At 44.8% G+C, this 19,848-nt stretch overlaps 1 protein-coding gene across 2 annotated transcripts; it reads left to right on the forward strand.

The window, feature by feature from the left end:
- The first annotated feature begins 15,103 nt into the window (after positions 1-15,103).
- DAZAP2 (DAZ associated protein 2) lies at positions 15,104-19,575 on the forward strand. 2 transcript variants are annotated; one of them, XM_060024782.2, is made up of 4 exons: positions 15,104-15,213; positions 16,202-16,320; positions 16,733-16,901; positions 18,128-19,575. In XM_060024782.2, the coding sequence occupies exons 1-4, from the start codon at positions 15,201-15,203 to the stop codon at positions 18,448-18,450; spliced, it is 624 nt and encodes a 207-aa protein (XP_059880765.1). In that variant the 5' UTR covers positions 15,104-15,200; the 3' UTR covers positions 18,451-19,575. The 2 variants fall into 2 exon arrangements, with proteins under 2 accessions (XP_059880765.1, XP_059880764.1); XM_060024781.1 differs by having other exon boundaries at positions 16,733-16,978; positions 18,128-18,404.
- Positions 19,576-19,848: the final 273 nt, after the last annotated feature.

Here is a 19,848-nt window from a genome sequence, read left to right on the forward strand (position 1 = left end):
GGGGGCGGCGGGCTGGGCGGGCCGGCGAAGAAGGGAGGGGATCTGGGGAGGCGAGAACGAGCGATTGGGGCGGGGAGCCGGGGGGCTCAGACCCTTGCCACCCCGGAGGCCCCAGAGGCGCCCTCCCCGGACAGGAGTGGAAGGCCGGTGGGGCGGGTCACGCAGCCCCCTCCGAGGTGCCGCTTCAGGTCGTTCCATTTGGGAAGGTGCGGGAGTGGGCGCGGGAGCACAGGAGTCCGGAGTGGGGACCCTGTGCCACATTCCCGTCAGCCTAGGATTGGGGCCGTGACTCCCAGCGGCCGCCTTTCCTCTCTGGGTTAGTCAGTTGCCCTCCTCAACGTTGAAAGTCAAGTCCATGTCCATTCCCAAGCCCCAGGCCGGAACCTCACTGCGAGAAAAGGGAGGGAACGCAGACATCGCTCAGCCAGGGCCTAACCAACCTTTTGAGCAGCTGTGCCCCAGCTCCATCTCACGGAGGGGACCCTGGGCCTGAAAGCTCCCAAACCCCCACCTCAAGAGCAGTTGTGGGCTGTCTTGACTAAAGACAGCTTTCCTGCTTTCTTGACCAAGTAGACTAGGAAATGTAAAATATAGACAAAGTTCTGTGGCACGGAGAAAAAACAAGTTTCTGCTTTGGTGGTGGTGATGGCAAGGAGGGTTTGGTTTATTTAATAGAGGCTCTTGAAGGTATGGAAAGGGGAAGGAATAAGACGAGGCACCGTTTGGGGCTGAGGGCAAATGGACGGAGAAGTAGTTGACAAAGAAGCCTGTGCTCCGCCACGGGAGAGGCTACAACAGTGAGAGGCCCGCGTACCGCAAAAAAAATAAAAAAAAAAAAGAAGAAGAAGAAGGAGTTGGAAGAACAAAGGGGAAGAGAAAGAATGAGGGGAGGCGAGTTGGGGAGGAGGGAGCACTGTAAATCCAGTAAGCTGTGGATCCCAACGTTGAGGCAGCCTGCCATCAGCCTGGGCTGCTTCCCCTTTGCCCCTTCATCCACTGCCACCCCTCCCCCCTTGTGATGAGCTAAGCATAGATGAGTTAGAGGTAGTGTGGGAATAGAGGTGGAGCCCTCAGCCCATTGCTGCTTAACGCCTCCTCCCATGGAAGGGCACTGGGAGGGGAGAGGAGAAGAGAGCTCTTCCACTAGAAGTTCAGGCAGGTAGTTTAACTTCTTCATTACTTTTAAAATAAAGAGGGTGATACCTATAATCATTACTTCACAAAGTTAAGAAGTTTAATTGTGAGCCTGTATGTGAAAAAACTTTGGAAATATCTGTACGATAGTTTTAATCTGTTTTTTAGGCTCTAGACGCGCAGGCTCAGTGGCCATGGCTCACGGGTCCAGCCGCTCCGCAGCATGTGGGATCTTCCCGGACCGGGGCACGAACCTATGTCCCCTGCATCAGCAGGCAGACTCTCAACCACTGCACCACCAGGGAAGCCTCAGTTTTAACCTGTTATAACTGGCCTTGTGAAACTAATACATGACACGGTGGTATAGCTCTTGGGCGTTTTTGTTTGGTCTGTAGTCCCTATGGTCCTTCCTCTCAGACTGTAAATTCCTCAAGAGCACAGATTGTGACTTACTAATTTTCGGATTTCCTACTGCTCTTTAATGTGAAGAAGAGGCTCAGTATTGTTATTGAATGTTGTCACACGAAGACAAAAACTCTTAGTCTATGTGACTTGGTTTGGTGCTACACACAGATAAATCAAATGCTTTGGATGACACGAACATCAGGGATAGTATGAAGGAAGAAATGGATGTGATCAAAGGGGTTCATGGACACATACATCAAAATGTTAATTGTGGGGCTTCCCTGGTGGCGCAGTGGTTAAGAATCCTCCTGCCAATGCAGCAGACACAGGTTCGAGCCCTGGTCCGGGAAGATCCCACATGCCGTGGATCAACTAAGCCCATGCGCCACATCTGTTGAGGCTGCGCTCTAGAGCTGGTGAGCCACAACTACTGAAGCCCACGCACCTAGAGCCCACGCTCCGCAACAAGACCGCAAAGAGAAGCCCACGCGCCGCAACAAACAGTAGCCCCCGCTCGCTCGCCACAACTAAGAAGCCCACGCATAGCAACGGAGACCCAACACAGCCAAAAGTAAATAAATTGATTATTTTTTTAAATGTTAATTGTGGTTTTCTTTGGGAAAAGGAAGCCTTAATTTTATATTGTATACACTTCTGCTTAAATTTTTGATGCTGAACATATACTACGTTTTTGTTGAAATTTTTTATTGGGGTATAACATGCACACAGCAAAGTACACAAATCTTAAATGTACATCTTGATGAATTATTTATATATATATAAAATATTATCTACATATATTACTTGCATACATCTACATATATAATAGATTACATATTTATATATTTATTATAATCATTATATTTTATTATATCACACACATATATATATTTTATAAATATATACAAAATCGGGCTTCCCAGGTGGCGCAGTGGTTGAGAGTCCGCCTGCCGATGCAGGGGACACGGGTTCGTGCCCCGGTCCGCGAAGATCCCACATGCCGCAGAGCGACTGGGCCCGTGAGCCATGGCCGCTGAGCCTGCGCGTCCGGAGCCTGTGCCCCGCAACAGGAGAGGCCGCAGCGGTGAGAGGCCCACGTACCCCCCACCACACACACTATATATATATATATATATATATATATATATACAAAAAAAAATATATATATATACAAAATCACCACCCACGACATGATGTAGAGCATTTCCAACAGCTGAGAAGACTCCCCTGTGTTCCTTGTTAAGTAAACTTCCAGTTATCACCATAGCTTAATTTTGCTCGTTCTTGAACTTCATATAAATGGAATCAGACAGCATGTGTACTCTTTTGTGTCTGGCTTCTGTTACTCAGCATATGTTTTTGAGATTCACCCATGTTGTTGTGTCTAACAGTATTATTTGTTCTTTTTTATCGCTGCATATATTCCATTGTATAATTATACCACAGTTTATCTATTCTACTACTGATGGACATTCGGGTTGTTTCTTTTTGTCTTTTATGAATAAAGCTGCTGTGAACATTCTTGCATAAGTCTTTTAGTGAATGTACGCACATATTTCTCCTGGGTAGATACTGAGGAGTAGGATTGCTAGGTTTGTGGTATATGTTTAACTTTTGTAGATACTGCTAAATACTTTTCCAAAATGTTTGAACCAATTTATATCCTTACTAGTAATGTATGAGAATTCTAGTTGTTCCACACCCTCACCAATACTTGCAATACAGTCTCTGTTTTTTGCAATATTGAAATATAAGATTTTTAGAATAAGTATATATTTTATAATCAGAAAAAAATGTCAACAGTACAGATATTTCCATGGCTGAGTTGGGAGAAGATGTCACTAGTGATATGCCATGCCAAAGAAAACTCATGAACAGTATCCTCAGCCCAGCACATTTTCTTTTTTTCTCCTTCACTCCACTTCCCATGCCTCTGAGCCTACAGTTATTCAACAAATATTTATTGTCTACTATGTGCCAAACACTGGGCTGGATGCTAAGTGTCCAGTGGTAAACAAAACAGACAGCTTTCTTGGAATTTATGGTCTTCCGGGGAAATAGATGTTAAACAAAAAATAAACACAGAAATATATCATTACACGTGATGATTAAGAAAACCAGAAGGTGACATGAGAGAGAATAACACTGGGGGCAGGGAAGGCCTCCCTGAGGAAGTCATATATAAGGCAAAGTTTAAAAGATGTAATAAGCAGGAGACCGAAGGAACAGCAGAGGCAATGAGGCAGGAATAAATTTGCTGTTCAAGAAACTGAAAGAGGATCAATGTGGCTGGAACACAGCAAGTGACAGGGGAGAATTGCACAAAATGCAGTTGGAAAGATAGGCAGGGCCCAGATCAGGAAAGCCTGGCCATGTACACCTCCAATCTTTCCATTCAGTTGGGTCCTTTTTTTTTTTTTTTTTTTTTTCTTCGCGGTACGCGGGTCTCTCACTGCTGTGGCCTCTCCCGTTGTGGAGCACAGGCTCCGGACGCGCAGGCTCAGCGGCCATGGCTCACGGGCCCAGCCGCTCCGCGGCATGTGGGATCTTCCTGGACCGGGGCACGAACCCGTGTCCCCTGAGTCATCGGCAGGCGTACTCTCAACCACTGCGCCACCAGGGAAGCCCTGGGTCCTTTCTTTCTTTCTTTCTTTCTTTGCAAACTCTATTCAAGAGGTCTTCTTGAATAATACTGAATTGTTCTAATTAATATTATTATTTTAATTACATCATTGCTCCAATAACTTCATTATATAATTTGTAGTTAATAGGCCTTTCATTCTGTTTCCTGAGACTATATTGGTTTACCCAACAGATATAGGACAGGGCCTTATGTTTCCTCTTTTACCCAGTCTCCTCCAAGCACCTAGCATATCACGGATGCTCTGTTGACAGTAAGAATCTCCCTTGGCCCCGTACTGTATTCCTAGAAAGCTCTTGGAATCTAAGTAGATAATCCTCAGGATCCTGTTTTACCTGGTTTGAGAACTGACCCAATTTCAAATCTTCAAAACTTGCCCTGGAGCAACCACATTTCTCCAGGATCCAGGCATATTTTTCCAAACACCTTCCTTAACTGCGTAGTTAATCTTGCCCCTCCCCCCTCCAATCACCAGATTAAAGGCATCTCTGCTGTTGCTAAGGGAAGGAGGCTTGGGCAGGTGGTGGGAGTGAGTTGAAGGATGATACAGCAGGGAGTCAGGTTGGTCAGCAGGGAAAAAAACCTCTCAGCTGTGAGGAAAGACAGCAATGCAAATGCATTTTCAAGTGCTTCTGGGCCGGGTCCCGCCCAGCCTCCACCCGCCCCCCCACCCCCACCCCCGCCCCCGCCCGCCATGTGTTTATCTGCTTGTTCTCTGAAAGCTTTTAGGACTTTCTTTTTTAAAAATCTCTAATGTCTTTAATTTTACAATGTCAATAGTTTGTGGTTAGCCAGCTTTCCTAAAACAAGGAAGCTATTGTCCACCTTGACTGGTTATATTGAAGTCCTTATGAGAAGAATGGGCCATCAAAGAAAAGGTGCTGTTAACAATACAGGGCTATTTAAGGTGAGAAGCCAGAGTTCTGAAAAATTTGCATGTGGCAAGGAGCGTGGCTGGGCATGCTCCATTTTTTATAGACTTCCCACCCTGAAATGCATATATTCTATTTACTTTAATTTTAGCAATGATGTAAAATTATTGCTGGGCTGCTGTCACTCTGACAGATCACCCTACCAGCTCAAAGGGTAAATAAGGTTTTTTTTTTCCGTAATTTTTGTACAGTAACAAGGTGAGGAACATTTTAGCTCATAAATTATTCACCAAACCTCACAGGCATAATAGGCTGTGTGCATATTCATCAGGTTATCATCCATTATTCATAAGAAGTTCACTTCAACTGTTAGAAGAAAATGAGGTTGTTGATTGAAATCCTGAAGAAATGTGGGCTTTTATTCTCCCCCCTCCTTTTTCCCATCTGAGTAAGTCTGGAAGTTTCCATCAAAAAATGATATTGTAGGGAAAAAAATTTATTCCTGACATGTAGATGTGTAGATAAGAGGAAATAAAACTTGGAGTAGGAAATAAATTGGCAGGATCAACCATCATTCATTTAACTTGGCTAAAGGCCTCTGACTCCTGCTTCCACAGAAACTGTGTCCAGGAAGTGGCCAAAGGGGGTCCCCTTTCTTGCAGCAAAAGAGTAGCTTCATCAAATCTGATAGACTTAATACTTATATTAAGATCCAGGTTGCCTTCTACAGCCCAAGAAGTATTATCATTTATCTTCTTATTTGACCTTCACACCAAGTCTGTGAGATAGGAATAATTTTCAAGATGAGAAAACTGAGGCTCAGAGAGGTTGAGTGACGTATCTAAAGCCAAACAGCTGGTGAGCAGACCAGGACTGGAACCTACATTTTCTTCCATATTCCATGTTCCTTATACTCTGTCTTCCTAAATCCTCTGGATGATAAAACTCACCACTCCCAAGATAGAGGCATTTCACATTGTTTTCCAAGAACCATTAATTTTATTGTTTTCTCTTTTTATTATTTATTTATTTATTTTAAAATATTTATTTATTTTGGCTGTGTTGGGTTTTTATTGCTGCACGTGGGCTTTCTCTAGTTGCGGCGAGCCTGGGCTACTCTTCATTGCAGTGTGCGGCTTCTTACTGTGGTGGCTTCTCTTGTTGCGAAGCACAGGCTCTAGGCGCACAGGCTTCAGTAGCTGCGGCATGTGGGCTCAGTAGTTGTGGCACATGGGCTTAGTTGCTCGGCAGCATGTGGGATCTTCCTGGACCAGGGCTTGAACCCATATCCCTTGCATTGGCAGGTGGCTTCTCTTGCACTGCACCCCCAGGGAAGCCCCTGTTTTCTCTTTTTAATACCTTTATTATTTCTGTGAACTACAGAAGCAATATAGGCTTGAAGGCATCAAATAAAACAAAGTTCTATAGAATAGAGAATAACAAATGGACAGTTTGCCACGATTGCCAACCTCCTTCGCCACAGGAGCCAGGAGGAGATATTATAATTCAGTCAAATCCACAGATCTGGGTTCAGATTTGATCATGGTCACTGACTAGCTGTGTAATTTGCGGCAAGATAGCCTCTTTAGGTTGTAGTTTCTCATTTGTAAAATGGGGATAATGCTTACTTCTAGAGTTTTTTGTTTTAAATGAGATAATGTATATGAAACCCAAGTGTCAGCATTTTCCTCCATTTTAAAGGTCCCCTCCTTCTAGCACAGTTGGCCCTCCAGTATCCATGGGTTCTGCATCAGAGGATTCATCCAATCAAGGATTGAAAATATTTGGAAACTAAATTCCAGAAAGTCCCCAAAAGCAAAAGTTGAATTTGCCTCAAACCAGCAACTATCTGCATAGTATTTACATTGTATTTACAACAATTTACATAGCATTTACATTGTGTTAGGTGTTATAAGTAATCTAGAGATCATTTCAAGTTACACATGAGAAAGTGCATAGGTTTTAGGCAAATACTATTTTACCATTTATGTAAATACCATCTTATGTAAGGGACCTGAGCATCCTCGGATTTTTGTATCTGTGAAGGGGAGGGGGTCCTGGAACCAATCCCCCGTGGACATGGAAGAAAGACTGTACGTTTGGGGAAGTGGAATGGAAGGTAAGGCTTGCCGCATGCCTGTCCCCCAAGTCTTTCGCTTCACCCTCTGTTTCATTCTGTTTTCGGCCACTCATTTGGCTGCCAGTCACCTGGTATGGTCCCTCTGCATGAAATGCAGCTGTAGTCACAGTGGGGCACAGCTGTGAATTCTCCCCAACATGACTACACAAGGTGGTTCTTTACTGAAGAGTTAGGGAAAAACTAAAGAGAATTCCAAAGAATAGAGGAGAGCATTACATTTTTTATTTTAACTTTCCCTATAACCCAAGTGAAAACCAGCTGAGAAGTTCAGCTTCATTAGTTGTGGCATGCAGGCTCAGTAGTTGTGGCTCACGGGCTCTAGAGTGCAGGCTCAGTAGTTGTGGCACATGGGCTTAGTTGCTCCGTGGCACGTAGGATCTTCCCGGACCAGGGCTAGAACCTGTGTCCACTACATTGGCAGGCGGATTCTTAACCACTGCGCCACCAGGGAAGCCCAAGGAGCATGGAGTCTTAACCACTGCACCACCAGGGAAGTCCCAACTTCCCTGGTGCAGAAGCATTAAATGATTCTGATGCAGGTGGTTTGGGATTTCACATGGAGAAAAATTGCTCAAAACCCGAAAAGAAGAGACGCTGCCCCAGGATTTACTAGGCTGCTGTAGCCACAGTGGAGTGAGGCCTTTACATTATCAGGCAGAGCAGTGTTAGTGCCTCTCCTACAAAGGCTCTCCAGCAATAAGAAAGGAGGATCCGGGCTTCCCTGGTGGCGCAGTGGTTGAGAGTCCACTGGCCGATGCAGGGGACACGGGCTCGTGCCCTGGTCCGGGAGGATCCCACATGCCGCAGAGCGGCTGGGCCTGTGAGCCACGGCCACTGAGCCTGCGCGTCCGGAGCCTGTGCTCCGCAACGGGAGAGGCCACAACAGTGAGAGGCCCGCGTATCACGGAAAAAAAAAAAAAAGAAAAGAAAAGAAAGAAGGATCCATTTCTGAGTCATATATCTTGTAATCCTTGTTCCCTTAGTTACATAAAGACCAGCCAAAGTTTTGAAAAGGCTGCTTCAGAGCCTGACTGGATTCTTCCACAAACCTCCACACTCTCTCTTTGGGCTGGGGAATAGGAGGTCGTTTTGTTCTCTAGTTACACAATTGAAGAGCCCAATACATAGTAGGTGTTCAATAAAGGTACATTAAAAAGTTCTAATCAGCCTAATTAACTGGGACTAGGAGACCCTGCAGGAGGAGGCGTGTCATTCTCTGAGTCCTCAGAGGACAGTTTATCCATCTCTACTGTAGCACTTACCGAGTTCTGCTGTAATTTTCTTTTCAGCATCCCTCTTGCCCAAACTCACTAAAAGAGTTCATTAGCCATCATCCTTGGCTATTCTCTCTCCTTCATCCCAACATTATTTTAAAAAACACCTGTATTAAGGCATAACTGACATACAATAAACTACATGTTTAAAGTGTACTATTTGATAAATGTTGACACTTGTACACACCCGTAAAACCATAACCACAGTCAAGATAGTGAACACATCCATGACCCCCAAAAGCTTCCCAAAGTCCATCTCTTCCCTCCTGTTCCTCCCCATCTCTTTACACAGGCAACCACGGCTCTGCTTTTTATCACTATGGTTTGTATTTTCCAAAATTTTATATAAATGGAATCCCTTAGTGTGCACTCTTCTTTTGTCTGGTTTCTTTCCCTCAGCATAACTGAGATTATCCATGTTGTTGTGTGGACCCGCAGTTCATTGCTTTTTATTGTATAGCAACACCACAATGTGTTTATCCATTGACCTGTGGATGGACATTTGTGTTGTTTCCAGTTTTTGGCTGTTACAAATAAAGCTGTAATAAATATCCATGGGTAAGCCTTTGTATGCCCATATTCTTTCATTTCTCTTGGGTTAATAGGAGTGGAAGGACTAGATCACATGGTATATATCTTTTTTTTTTTTTTTTTTTTTGCAGTACGCGGGCCTCTCACTGTCGTGGCCTCTCCCGTTGCGGAGCACAGGCTCCGGACGCGCAGGCTCAGCGGCCATGGCTCACGGCCCCAGCCGCTCCGCGGCATGTGGGATCTTCCCGGACCGGGGCACGAACCCATGTCCCCTGCATCGGCAGGCGGACTCCCAACCACTGCGCCACCAGGGAAGCCCGGTATATATAACTTTTAAAGTCCTGTCATACTGTTTACAAAGTGGTTGTACCATTTTACATTCTTATCAGCAGTGCCTGAGAATTCTAGTAGCTCCACATAGTCTCCAACACTTGAAGCAGTCAGTCTTTTTAATGCTAACCATTTTAATAGGTGTGCCCACATTGTTTTAATGTTTTGAATTGGTAAGCATTCACATGGTTCAAAAATTAAAAAAAAAATTTTAAGGTGTATAGTGAAAAGTCACTCCCACCTCTGTCTCCCCACCCTACCCAGTAACCACTTTTGTAGCTATCTTGTGTAATCTTCCAGAATTTCTTTACTCAAATACTAATGAATATAGTTTTCCTGCTCTTTTACACAAACGGCATCATGCTAAGCACATGGTTCTGAACCTTGCCTTGTTTTCATTTATGAAATATTTTGGAGCGCTTCCTCGTTCTTTGTTACAGCCATGCAGTGTTTAATTATATGGATACTAAGATTTATTTTACCAGTTCCCTATTGATGGATATATAGGTTATTTCTAATCTTTTGCTATTACAAACAATGCTGCAGTAAACAGCCTTATATACACAGTATTTCTCATGAATGCAAATATAACTGTAGGAATCATTCTTAGAAGTGGGGATGGTAATTTGTAATTTTGATAGACATTTGCCAAATCGGCCCTATAGGAGTTGTACTCCCACCATCAATAAATTAGAGCATCTGCTTATCCACAGCCTCACAATTGAGGTTAGTAAATGTTTGGATTTTTGCCAATCTGATAATGGTATCTGTGTGGGTTTAATTTGCCTTCTTATTAAGAGTGAGGCTGAACATCTTTTCATATGTTTAGAAGCCATTTGCATTTCCTTTTCTGTGAACTGTCTGTAAATGTCATTTGCTAATTTTTTTTTTTATAAATTTGGTTAAATTTTTTCCCCAGTTTTATGGAGATATAATTGACATATATCACTATATAAGTTTAAGTGTACAGCAAAATGATTTGACTTACGTACATCATGAAATGATGACCACAGTAGGTTTAGTTAGCGGATATCCGTCATCTCATGCTGAAACAAAATTTTAAAAAATAGAAAACATGTTTTTCCTTGTGATGAGAACTCAGGATTTACTGTCTTAAGAACTTTCATTTATAATGTACAGCAGTGTTAATGCTCTGTATCATGTTACATTCCCTAGTACTTATTTATTTATTTATTTATTTTTTTGCGGTACGTGGGCCTCTCACTGCTATGGTCTCTCCTGTTGTGGAGCACAGACTCCGGACGCGCAGGCCTAGCGGCCATGGCTCACGGGCCCAGCTGCTCCGCAGCATGTGGGATCTCCCCGGACCGGGGCACGAACCCGTGTCCCCTGCATCGGCAGGCGGACTCTCAGCCACTGCGCCACCAGGGAAGCCCCCTAGTACTTATTTATAACTGGAAGTCTGTACCTTTTGACTACCTTCATCTAACTCCCCCTCCTCCCAGCTACTTTTTCTAATGGTTGGCCATATACTTATTGATCTCTAGGAGCTATTAATATTTTGGGGACTTAGCCCTTTGTGATGTAAACTGCAAAATTTTTTTCCAATTTGTCATTTTTCTTTTGACTTTATGGAGTTTTCATCCCTGACATTAATCCTGTTAATTAACCCTGGACATTAATCCCAATATTAGTCCAGCTGGTTTTGCCTCCTAAATATTTCTGGAATCCCCCCACTTCTTTCTACCCAAATGCCACTTTCCTAGGCCAGTCTGCCATCATCAGTTGCCTAAATTACTGCATTGTATCCTAACTGTGTCTCCCAGGCACACCTCAACTCTTCCCCTTTCTAATCTATTTTACATTTGGTAGCCAGAAAGATATTTCTAAAGTAAAAACATAATCATAAAAAAAACCCATAATCATGTCACTTTTCTGCTGAAAACTCCTGGTGGCTAACTGGTGCCTGTAGGACAGACTCCATTATCTTAAGATAGAATCCTCCATGGGCGCCAAGGCCCCCTGCATGGAAAGGCACCTGTTTACCTCTTCAGCTTCGTCTCTGACCAGTCCTCACCTCCCATTCCATGTACCGGCCATACTGAACTGTTGTCACATCCTCCCTCTCCATAAGCCCTCCCACTTGTAGGCCTTTGCATACAGTGTTCCCTATTTGGGGACCCCTCTTCACTTGCTTAAATTCCACCCACCCTTCAGATTTCATCTCAGACATCACTGCCAGCATGACACCTTTAGATTAGATACCTCACCCAGGTGTTCTCATAACACCCCATACTGTCCTTATGGCAGCATTAATCACGCTATATTTTGATTATCTGTTTACTTTTCTGTCTCATCCATTAGGTAGACTAAGTTCCATGAGGATAGGGACTAAGTGTGCTTCTTCACTATTGTTTCCCTAGTGTCTATTACAGGGTCTGGCACATAACAGGTGCTTGATAAACAGTTGTTAAATTAACTCAAGAAAGGATGTTTGATGACTTAATGACATCTTCATCTCATTGGGGGACCAAGGAGAATGAAGAAAACAGAAAGGCTTTTGACGCCTGTTCAAGAAAGTAGCCAGATGCCCCTTAATCCCACCTGCCAGAGAAAACAGTGGCTTGTAGCCCCTTCTTTTCTGTTGTTAATCTCATTTGGCTCCACCCTGGCTTTCAGGAGACCCTGGTCCCAGCGTGTTAAGCAAAATACCTAACATCCTGTAGAGGAGGCACTGACCAATCTGAGGGCAGCTTGTCTTAGCTGGAGCTAGGTCCTGCAGGCTTCCTGGGTGTCAAGAGTTAACCCTTTAGGGACTTCCCTGGTGGCCCAGTGGTTAAGAATCCGCCTTCCAATGCAGGGGACGCGCGTTCGATCTCTTGTTGGGGAACTAAGATTCCACATGCCGTGGGGCAACTAAGCCCGTGCACTCTAGAGCCCTCGTGCCACAACTAGAGAGCCTGCGCGCTGCAGCTACTGAGCCCGTGCACTCTTGAGCCCTCGTGCCACAACTAGAGAGAAGCCTAGGTGCAGCAACAAAAGATCCCGTATGCTGCAACGAAGATCCCGACACAGCTAAATTAACTAATTAAAAAACAATTAAAAAAAAGAGTTAACCCTTTAATTACTGGACCATGGAAAGGTCTGGGGAGGAGGGGTTTCAGTGGAGGGCTGGAGCAGAGGAGGGTATTTGGGGAGAGGGCTTGGGCCAATGGCTGTTTACCATCCAGTAGAAGTATTTGTACTTTTATCTAGGGCCTGATCAGAATTTACAACCTGATAATCAGCTTGGCCTACTTCCCGTCTGCCTTCTCAGGCTCCTCTTTGCTTTTTTCCTTCCCTAAAACAGAGTCTAGATTTAGAGCCTGAGGTGAAAGGAGGGTCATGTGAATTTTCTGGCAGATGATGAAACTGAGACCTTTGGGAGGCAGCAGATTAAAAACAATGTAAATAGATTAAACAATGTAAACATTAGAAACAAGGCTTGTAAAATCAAGCAAAGCTGTGTTTGAACACCTGGCTCTGCAGCTGTATAACTTAGTTCAGCTACTTAACCTCTCTGAAATACAGTCCGCTTGCCTGCACTTTTCCTTGGTCTGCTATGGACACGAGGTGGATAATATCTGCAAGGATAGTGGTGCAGTATCTGATTTCTACATGACAAGGAATAAGTGGGAGCTGAGGAGACGAGGACCAAAGTAAGTTAGTTGGTGACACAGTGAGGTCTGGAACTCGCATCCCTCTCCTACACTCTCACTGATGTGGGCTGCTATAGTCATCACAATTTCAGGGTCCCTAACTGAGGGCCCAGTAAGAGAAAAAAGGTAAGTTTCCTTTCTCAGGTTCACTCCTTTATTTTCTGAGGCCCAGAGCACAGGTTAGGATGGGTATAGGTTAATGACCTCTCCAGTTTTAGGCTTTAGGGTAGAATCAGTTTAGGATCTGACTTGTAAAAGTTAGGTTACAAGGAAGAAGATTTGACTGGTCTGACCTCCAAGGATGTTCATTCAAATTAACCAACTACTGCTTGCAAATTTCACGCTAAGAAAAATGCAAGGCCCTGAGGGTAAAAGTCCACTAAAAAAAAAACCCAATGTTTTTCAAACTGTGAGTCCTGACTTGTTACTAGGATGTGAAACCACAACCAGAATTGAAAAAAGGAAATACGAGAAAATAGAAAATATGACAGTGCATTGTACACAGAAGGAGGTATCAGATCATAAAATTTTCAGTTACGTATATTTATAAATGCGTGTGTACTGGGTCATGATTTAAAGTGTATTACTGTCAATTTGGGTCCCAAAAGTTTGCAAGCCCCTTTACCAGAAGGTGAGATTCAGGAGAGCAAGAGCTTTGTTTTGTTTTAGAACAGTGCCTGGCATTTGTAAGTGTTCTCTGAAGAACTGTTGAATGAGTGAATATCCAACACTGTGCCTGCCTTCAAGATTAGAGTCAGAAATACAGGAAAAGGTAAATATCATAGGCTTTAACATACTAATATTAATCTGAACTAAATAAACAATATGAATCTACTGAAAGGGAAGGAACCTAAAAGAACTCCAAATACAAATAGTCTTGGAAATTGGGCTTTTAGAGTATTTTAGCCATGATAGTCAGAGTGAAGTGATAAGAACAAAACAAAACTGACTTGGGCACCTGGGAACCAGGATACAAGACCTGACTTTGTAACCTGCTCACTGTGTGACTTAGGGCAAATCTCTTTAATCAATTCTCTCATTTGAAAAACAGGAATGATCAAACAAGCCCCGTCTGACACACAGGGCTGCTGTGAAGACCTGTGATGACCCCATAAAATCGTGCATTTTAAGGGTGCTCTGCAAACTGTAATAGGATACTGGAGAGAAAAACAAGGGATTGCTGAATTGAAGTGAGTACAGCTCTTTTCAGTGGTTTAAGTCATTCATCAGCAAGTATTTATCAGGCTTCTAATGTTTACTGAGGACTTTTCTTTCCAAAGCTTTCCCTTTTCAGATGCTTTTCTAATATTCTTCCTACAGTACAGAATGTAAACTCCATGAGGAAATAGTGTTGGGCTGTCTTGTTCAGCTCCATCTCTGCACTTGCACATAGCAAGCACTCAGCAGATATCTTAAAATGGAGAACAGAAGGAAAAACTTAATTGCTGCCTTAAAGGATGGCACCTTTGCCCTTAAGAACAATTAAGTTAGAAGAGAAGTGATAACACGGAGAAAATACACGTAAGATGCCGTACTGGTGCCTGTAACAGGTACCAAAGGAAGGGCCGGGCCACAGGCACTGCTTGGCTACCACGAGTATGCCAGTTTAAATGCTAGCTGCTGCGGGAGGGACACAACACAGCATACCCTTCTTTATGGTGAGAAAGCGACACAGAAATAAATACCGACTGTCCGCAGGACAGGCAGCGAAGATTCGACTGAGGGGAACGCGTGATCGATAAATCAAGGGTTGGGGAGGGGAGCGTATCTCAGGCAGTTAGAGACGTTTGTAGAAATCTATGCCCCTTCGTGGAAAGACTGTCAAGGTGAGATGACCTTGAGGTGCTGTGCGTAGGTGGGAAAAGGTTCCGGAGAACAGTTTAATGGTACTGCCTCCGAGCGCCCAAGAGAGAGAAGTTCCTGTTTCGAGACAATACCTGTTATTTGGTTTTCTTCCAGTCGAGAGACAAGGGTAGGGGTTGGAGGACAAGACCCAGTGGGCGGGGCCAACACGAGCGGGCGGGATCACGTGGGCCCTCCCTCCAGCTATTGGAAGCCGGGCGAAGGGGCGGGGTTTCCGGTGGCAGCGGCATTCGGGCGTCGGGTGACGCTAGGCGGACAAATCGTCACGTGACACGGAAGTGACTACGAACAGGAAGAGGACGAAAAAAATAACCGTCCGCGACGCCGAGCCGAACCGGACCCGCAGCCACCATGAACAGCAAAGGCAAGGACCGGGGGCGGCTGAGGCCGCCGGGGGAAGTAATGCTGGCCCGGAGCGAGCGGGCCCGGAGCCCAGGGTCACTGGACGCCAGGCCTGGGGAGAGCTGCTCCGTGCTCCTGGGCCAGCTTCAGTGCCCGGGGCTGCGCCGGACGTCTTTGTCATTCTCGAACTACGGTTGTTCGCTCCCTCCTGGCCCGTTCCCCCTTAAACTCTGTGGCGCAGTTTGGAGCCGCGGGCTCGGGTTGGGGGGGCAGTGGGGGGGGGAGAAGGCTTGTCGAGATGGGCATCTGCAGGAGCAAATGGGGAGCTAGAGGTGAGATTTGGGTGGGCCAATGGAGAGCTGGCAGAGGCGGGGCGCCGCGCTCCGGAACCACAGGCAGGCCCCCGGGCTTAACTAGTGAAGTGCCGGCGCTGGTGAGCGGGCCAGGCGGGCCCGACGGGTCTCTTTCCCCTTACCCTCGCTGGCGGCCAGAACGTCTCCTGGTTCCTGTGTCAGGACATTCCCCTCAACCCCCTCTCCGATCTCAAGGTTCACTTCCACCACTCACTTTATTTGGAAGTCGACCTTGAGTAGGAACCTGTGAGGTCGATGGGCACAACCACTGTTACTCATGAGGTCTTGGTCAGTTACAGCCAGACCTTTGGAGACCACCCAGAGTAGAGAGACAGGACACACTCTTGAAACATCAGCAAGAAGGGGTTCCCAGAGCTGCCCTGCATTCTGGAAGGATCTTGGGCCCAGCTAGACTTTCCCCTGACACCAGTCTTCTCCTGGAAAGAGCTTTTCCTGTCCAGTTAGAATCCAGCATCTTCAGTTATAAGGGTGCAAAGAGGATGCTTATTTTCTTGGTTCCAGGGATCAGGCCCTTCAGGGCAGTCGGTCTGTTTGCAAATCTCTTTCTGCTCGTTCCGGCTAGGCTACCCAGCATGCCCTGCCGTATTTTGGTGACTCTGTATTGTAGGCAACATGCATTGTTTTCTTGTCTTCCAGGTCAATATCCAACGCAGCCAACCTACCCGGTGCAGCCTCCTGGGAATCCTGTGTACCCTCAGACCTTGCATCTTCCTCAGGCTCCACCCTATACTGATGCTCCACCTGCCTACTCAGAGGTGCTTCCAGTTTATTAGACTTTATTAATGGAATACTCTTGGATCACGTTTTCAGTCTTTAGCTAAGTCTGACTCCACACATTTATTTACTCTCCACAAACAGGAAAGAATGCTCACATGAATAATCTAAAACATTGTATAGTTCAGCAATTTCTGTTGGGGTTGAGAATGCATTATCTGATTATTTTATGTTGTTTGGCACAGGCTGAGGTTAAGATGAGTTTGCGTTCCTTGAGCCTAACATTAGCTATAGCAGGAAGTGATCCAGGAGAATATTTAGTGGCAGTGGAAAGGCAACTTGTGTAACTCAGAGTGTAATCTGCACAAGGAGAATTAAGAATTGACTCATTAAAGAGATCTGAAATACAAATGTCATAAAGTAACTAGTTGCCTTCTCTTCTGCCTCTTTTAGCTCTATCGTCCGAGCTTTGTGCACCCGGGGGCTGCCACAGTCCCCACCATGTCAGCTGCATTTCCTGGCGCCTCACTGTATCTTCCCATGGCCCAGTCTGTGGCTGTTGGACCTTTAGGTTCCACAATCCCCATGGCTTATTATCCAGTTGGTCCCATCTATCCACCTGGTTCAGCAGTGCTGGTGGAAGGAGGGTATGATGCAGGTGCCAGATTTGGAGCTGGTGCTACTGCTGGAAACATTCCTGTGAGTATGACTTTGTCACAAAAAACTCAACCCTTGGGCTTCCCTGGTGGCACAGTGGTTGAGGGTCCGCCTGCTGATGCAGGGGACGCGGGTTCGTGCCCTGGTCCGGGAAGATCCCACATGCTGCGGAGCGGCTGGGCCCGTGAGCCATGACCGCTGAGCCTGCATGTCCGGAGCCTGTGCTCCGCAATGGGAGAGGCCACAGCAGTGAGAGGTCCGCGTACCACAAAAAAACAAACAAAAAAAACCCTCAACCCTTGCGTATTTTAACTTTCTGAAATGACTACATAGTTATCCTTTCATCATCCCTGGGTAATAGTTGCTGGTATTGGTGCAAGCACTGACGTCCAGTAGTCAGGCAGAAAGCACTGGAGGGGGCAGAACTGTGGCAAGTCAGTAGCATCTGGCACATTCACTGGTGTCTGAGTTAATCAGATTCCTTTGTTTTCCTGTCCTAGGAGTCCTGCCTGCTGCTTTTCCAGTTCACTTTTGGTACTGGTCTAGTAACAACTGCTCATTCATTCCATAAGCATTTACTTAATATTTGCCATCTGTATGGCATTGTATTAGGAACCATGATGATTAAAGAAGTAGAATGCACAATCCCCATTAGATTACATTTAGAAAGATACTAGGGCTTTTAGTTATGTCTCCTGCTTAGTTCTCTTATGTATGGGAATTAGAGCCCAAATGGTCCTTGCTAGGACCATCTACTCAATAACCACAGGCTAGGGATGAGGTGAGAATGCTGTCATCAGGTAGAGCTTTCAGATTATCCAGGGCCATTTGAAAACTGTTGGACCCTGTGACATAAGGCCCTGGACCTAGTACCCGCTCCCTGTATTTTAGAATGTGAGTAGGAGTGATTTTTTGCCCTGAAAATGCCTATAGGTCTGGACTACCCACACTCAGAAGGTATCCATAGGCTTCATCTTAGACCTGAAACCCTTTAAGTGAGTGGGTTTCCTGTTTATATCTTTGGGCTCACAGAGACTAGAGACCTGCTGTACCTGAATTGGTGGCATAGCTAGCTCTTTGAGATGCCATGGGTTAGCACACTGCCGTCTTCCTGACTGGTCCTCTTTCACCTTTGTCCACTTCCCTTCCACAGCTGCCCTGTGTCTAATCAACTTTGTCTTTTCCTTTCAGCCTCCTCCCCCTGGATGCCCTCCCAATGCTGCTCAGCTTGCAGTCATGCAGGGAGCCAATGTCCTTGTAACTCAGCGGAAGGGAAACTTCTTCATGGGTGGCTCAGATGGTGGCTACACCATCTGGTGAAGAACCAAGGCCACCTCTGTGCCGGGAAAGACATCACATACCTTCAGCACTTCTCACAATGTAACTGCTTTAGTCATATTAACCTGAAGTTGCAGTTTAGACACATGTTGTTGGGGTGTCTTTCTGGTGCCCAAACTTTCAGGCACTTTTCAAACGTAATAAGGAACCACGTAATGGTAGCAGTACCGCCCTAAAGCATTTTGAGGTAGGGGAGGTATCCATTCATAAAATGAATGTGGGTAAAGCAGCCCTAAGGATCTTCCTTTAATTCCTCTGGAGTAATACTGTACCATACTGGTCTTTGCTTTTAGTAATAAAACATCAAATTAGGTTTGGAGGGAACTTTGATCTTCCTAAGAATTAAAGTTGCCAAATTATTCTGATTGGTCTTTAATCTCCTTTAAGTCTTTGATTTATATTACTTGTTATAAATGAACTGCATTAGTTATCTGCCTTTTCCTTTCCGTCCTTTGCTCCACGTCCTACCCTCAACCCTCGTCTTCCATTCCTTCCCACCGATCTCCATTGAATCAATGGTGCAGGACAGAAAGCCAGTCAGACTAATTTCCTTCTCTCCTTGCACTTCTCCCCACCTGTCATCTTTTAACTAGTCTTTCACAAAGGATCCTCTGAAACCCCCTGTGCCCCAAGCACAGACCCCATTACTTCTGCTTTTGCGTCTCCTCAAGCAAAAGTGGAGGGTGCCTTTTGGACCCTCCTCGTAGGTTGTCTCTTCATACATGAACCAAATTTGCAAACCCAAATTTGCTTTGGTGCCAGAAAAACTGAGCTTTCTTTTAACAAAGGATGCAAACTGTTTTGTAAACAGCAGTTTGTTTATAATTTGAGGGGCAAGGAGGAGGATGCATTTAAAAGCCTGATGACTCTACAGCCAAATTAAGGGGAGTTTTCAGATCAAAAATTGGTTACCATTTCTCGTCAAGTGTCTGATGCAGCCACTCATGGCTCCCAAGAATTCCTGAGCTGGGTTAATGGGGTCATATCGTGAATGCCTCACTACTAAATGACTTGAGTCCAGTGAAATCTCATTAGGGTTAAGAATATTTCAGGGATCCTTAATATTTTGATTTTTGTTCTCTAAAATTGGATTTTATTTTATTTTATCTTATAATTTCAGTTCATCTAAATTTTGTGTTCTATACATGTGATGTTTGACTGTACCATTGACTGTTATGGAAGTTCAGCGTTGTATGTCTCTCTCTACACTGTGGTGCACTTAACTTGTGGATTTTTTATACTAAAAATGTAGAATAAAGACTATTTTGAAGATTTGAATAAAGTGATGAAGTTGCATTACACCTCACTTCAAGGATTCTTTACTCAGCTTGTTTTTAGATCTCTTCTGTATATATCTTCTTTTATATCCCACCTAGAATTCAGATCAGTGCTGCTGTCATTCTGGTTTTTTAAATGAAGCGTTTCAACTAAATGCAGGAGTACAAGGCTAAGATTTGACCATTTTCATGAGTTCCATTCTAGATGTTTAGATGTTTAACTTTTCTTCATTTTACTTCCTAAGCTCTTTCAGATTCTTATGAGCCTATTATGCCAGAGGAATTCCGAACATAAAC

This window comes from Delphinus delphis, chromosome 11 (assembly GCF_949987515.2).
Source record: "Delphinus delphis chromosome 11, mDelDel1.2, whole genome shotgun sequence".
In the NCBI taxonomy this organism is placed as follows: domain Eukaryota; kingdom Metazoa; phylum Chordata; class Mammalia; order Artiodactyla; family Delphinidae; genus Delphinus; species Delphinus delphis.

What these genes read in the sequence shown, in the direction of transcription:
- DAZAP2 (XM_060024782.2), top strand. An exon ending in CTCCACCTGCCTACTCAGAG is followed by an intron (nt 16,321 to 16,732) that starts GTGCTTCCAGTT and finishes TGCCTCTTTTAG; the next exon opens with CTCTATCGTCCGAGCTTTGT. An exon ending in TGGTCCCATCTATCCACCTG is followed by an intron (nt 16,902 to 18,127) that starts GTTCAGCAGTGC and finishes TTTTCCTTTCAG; the next exon opens with CCTCCTCCCCCTGGATGCCC.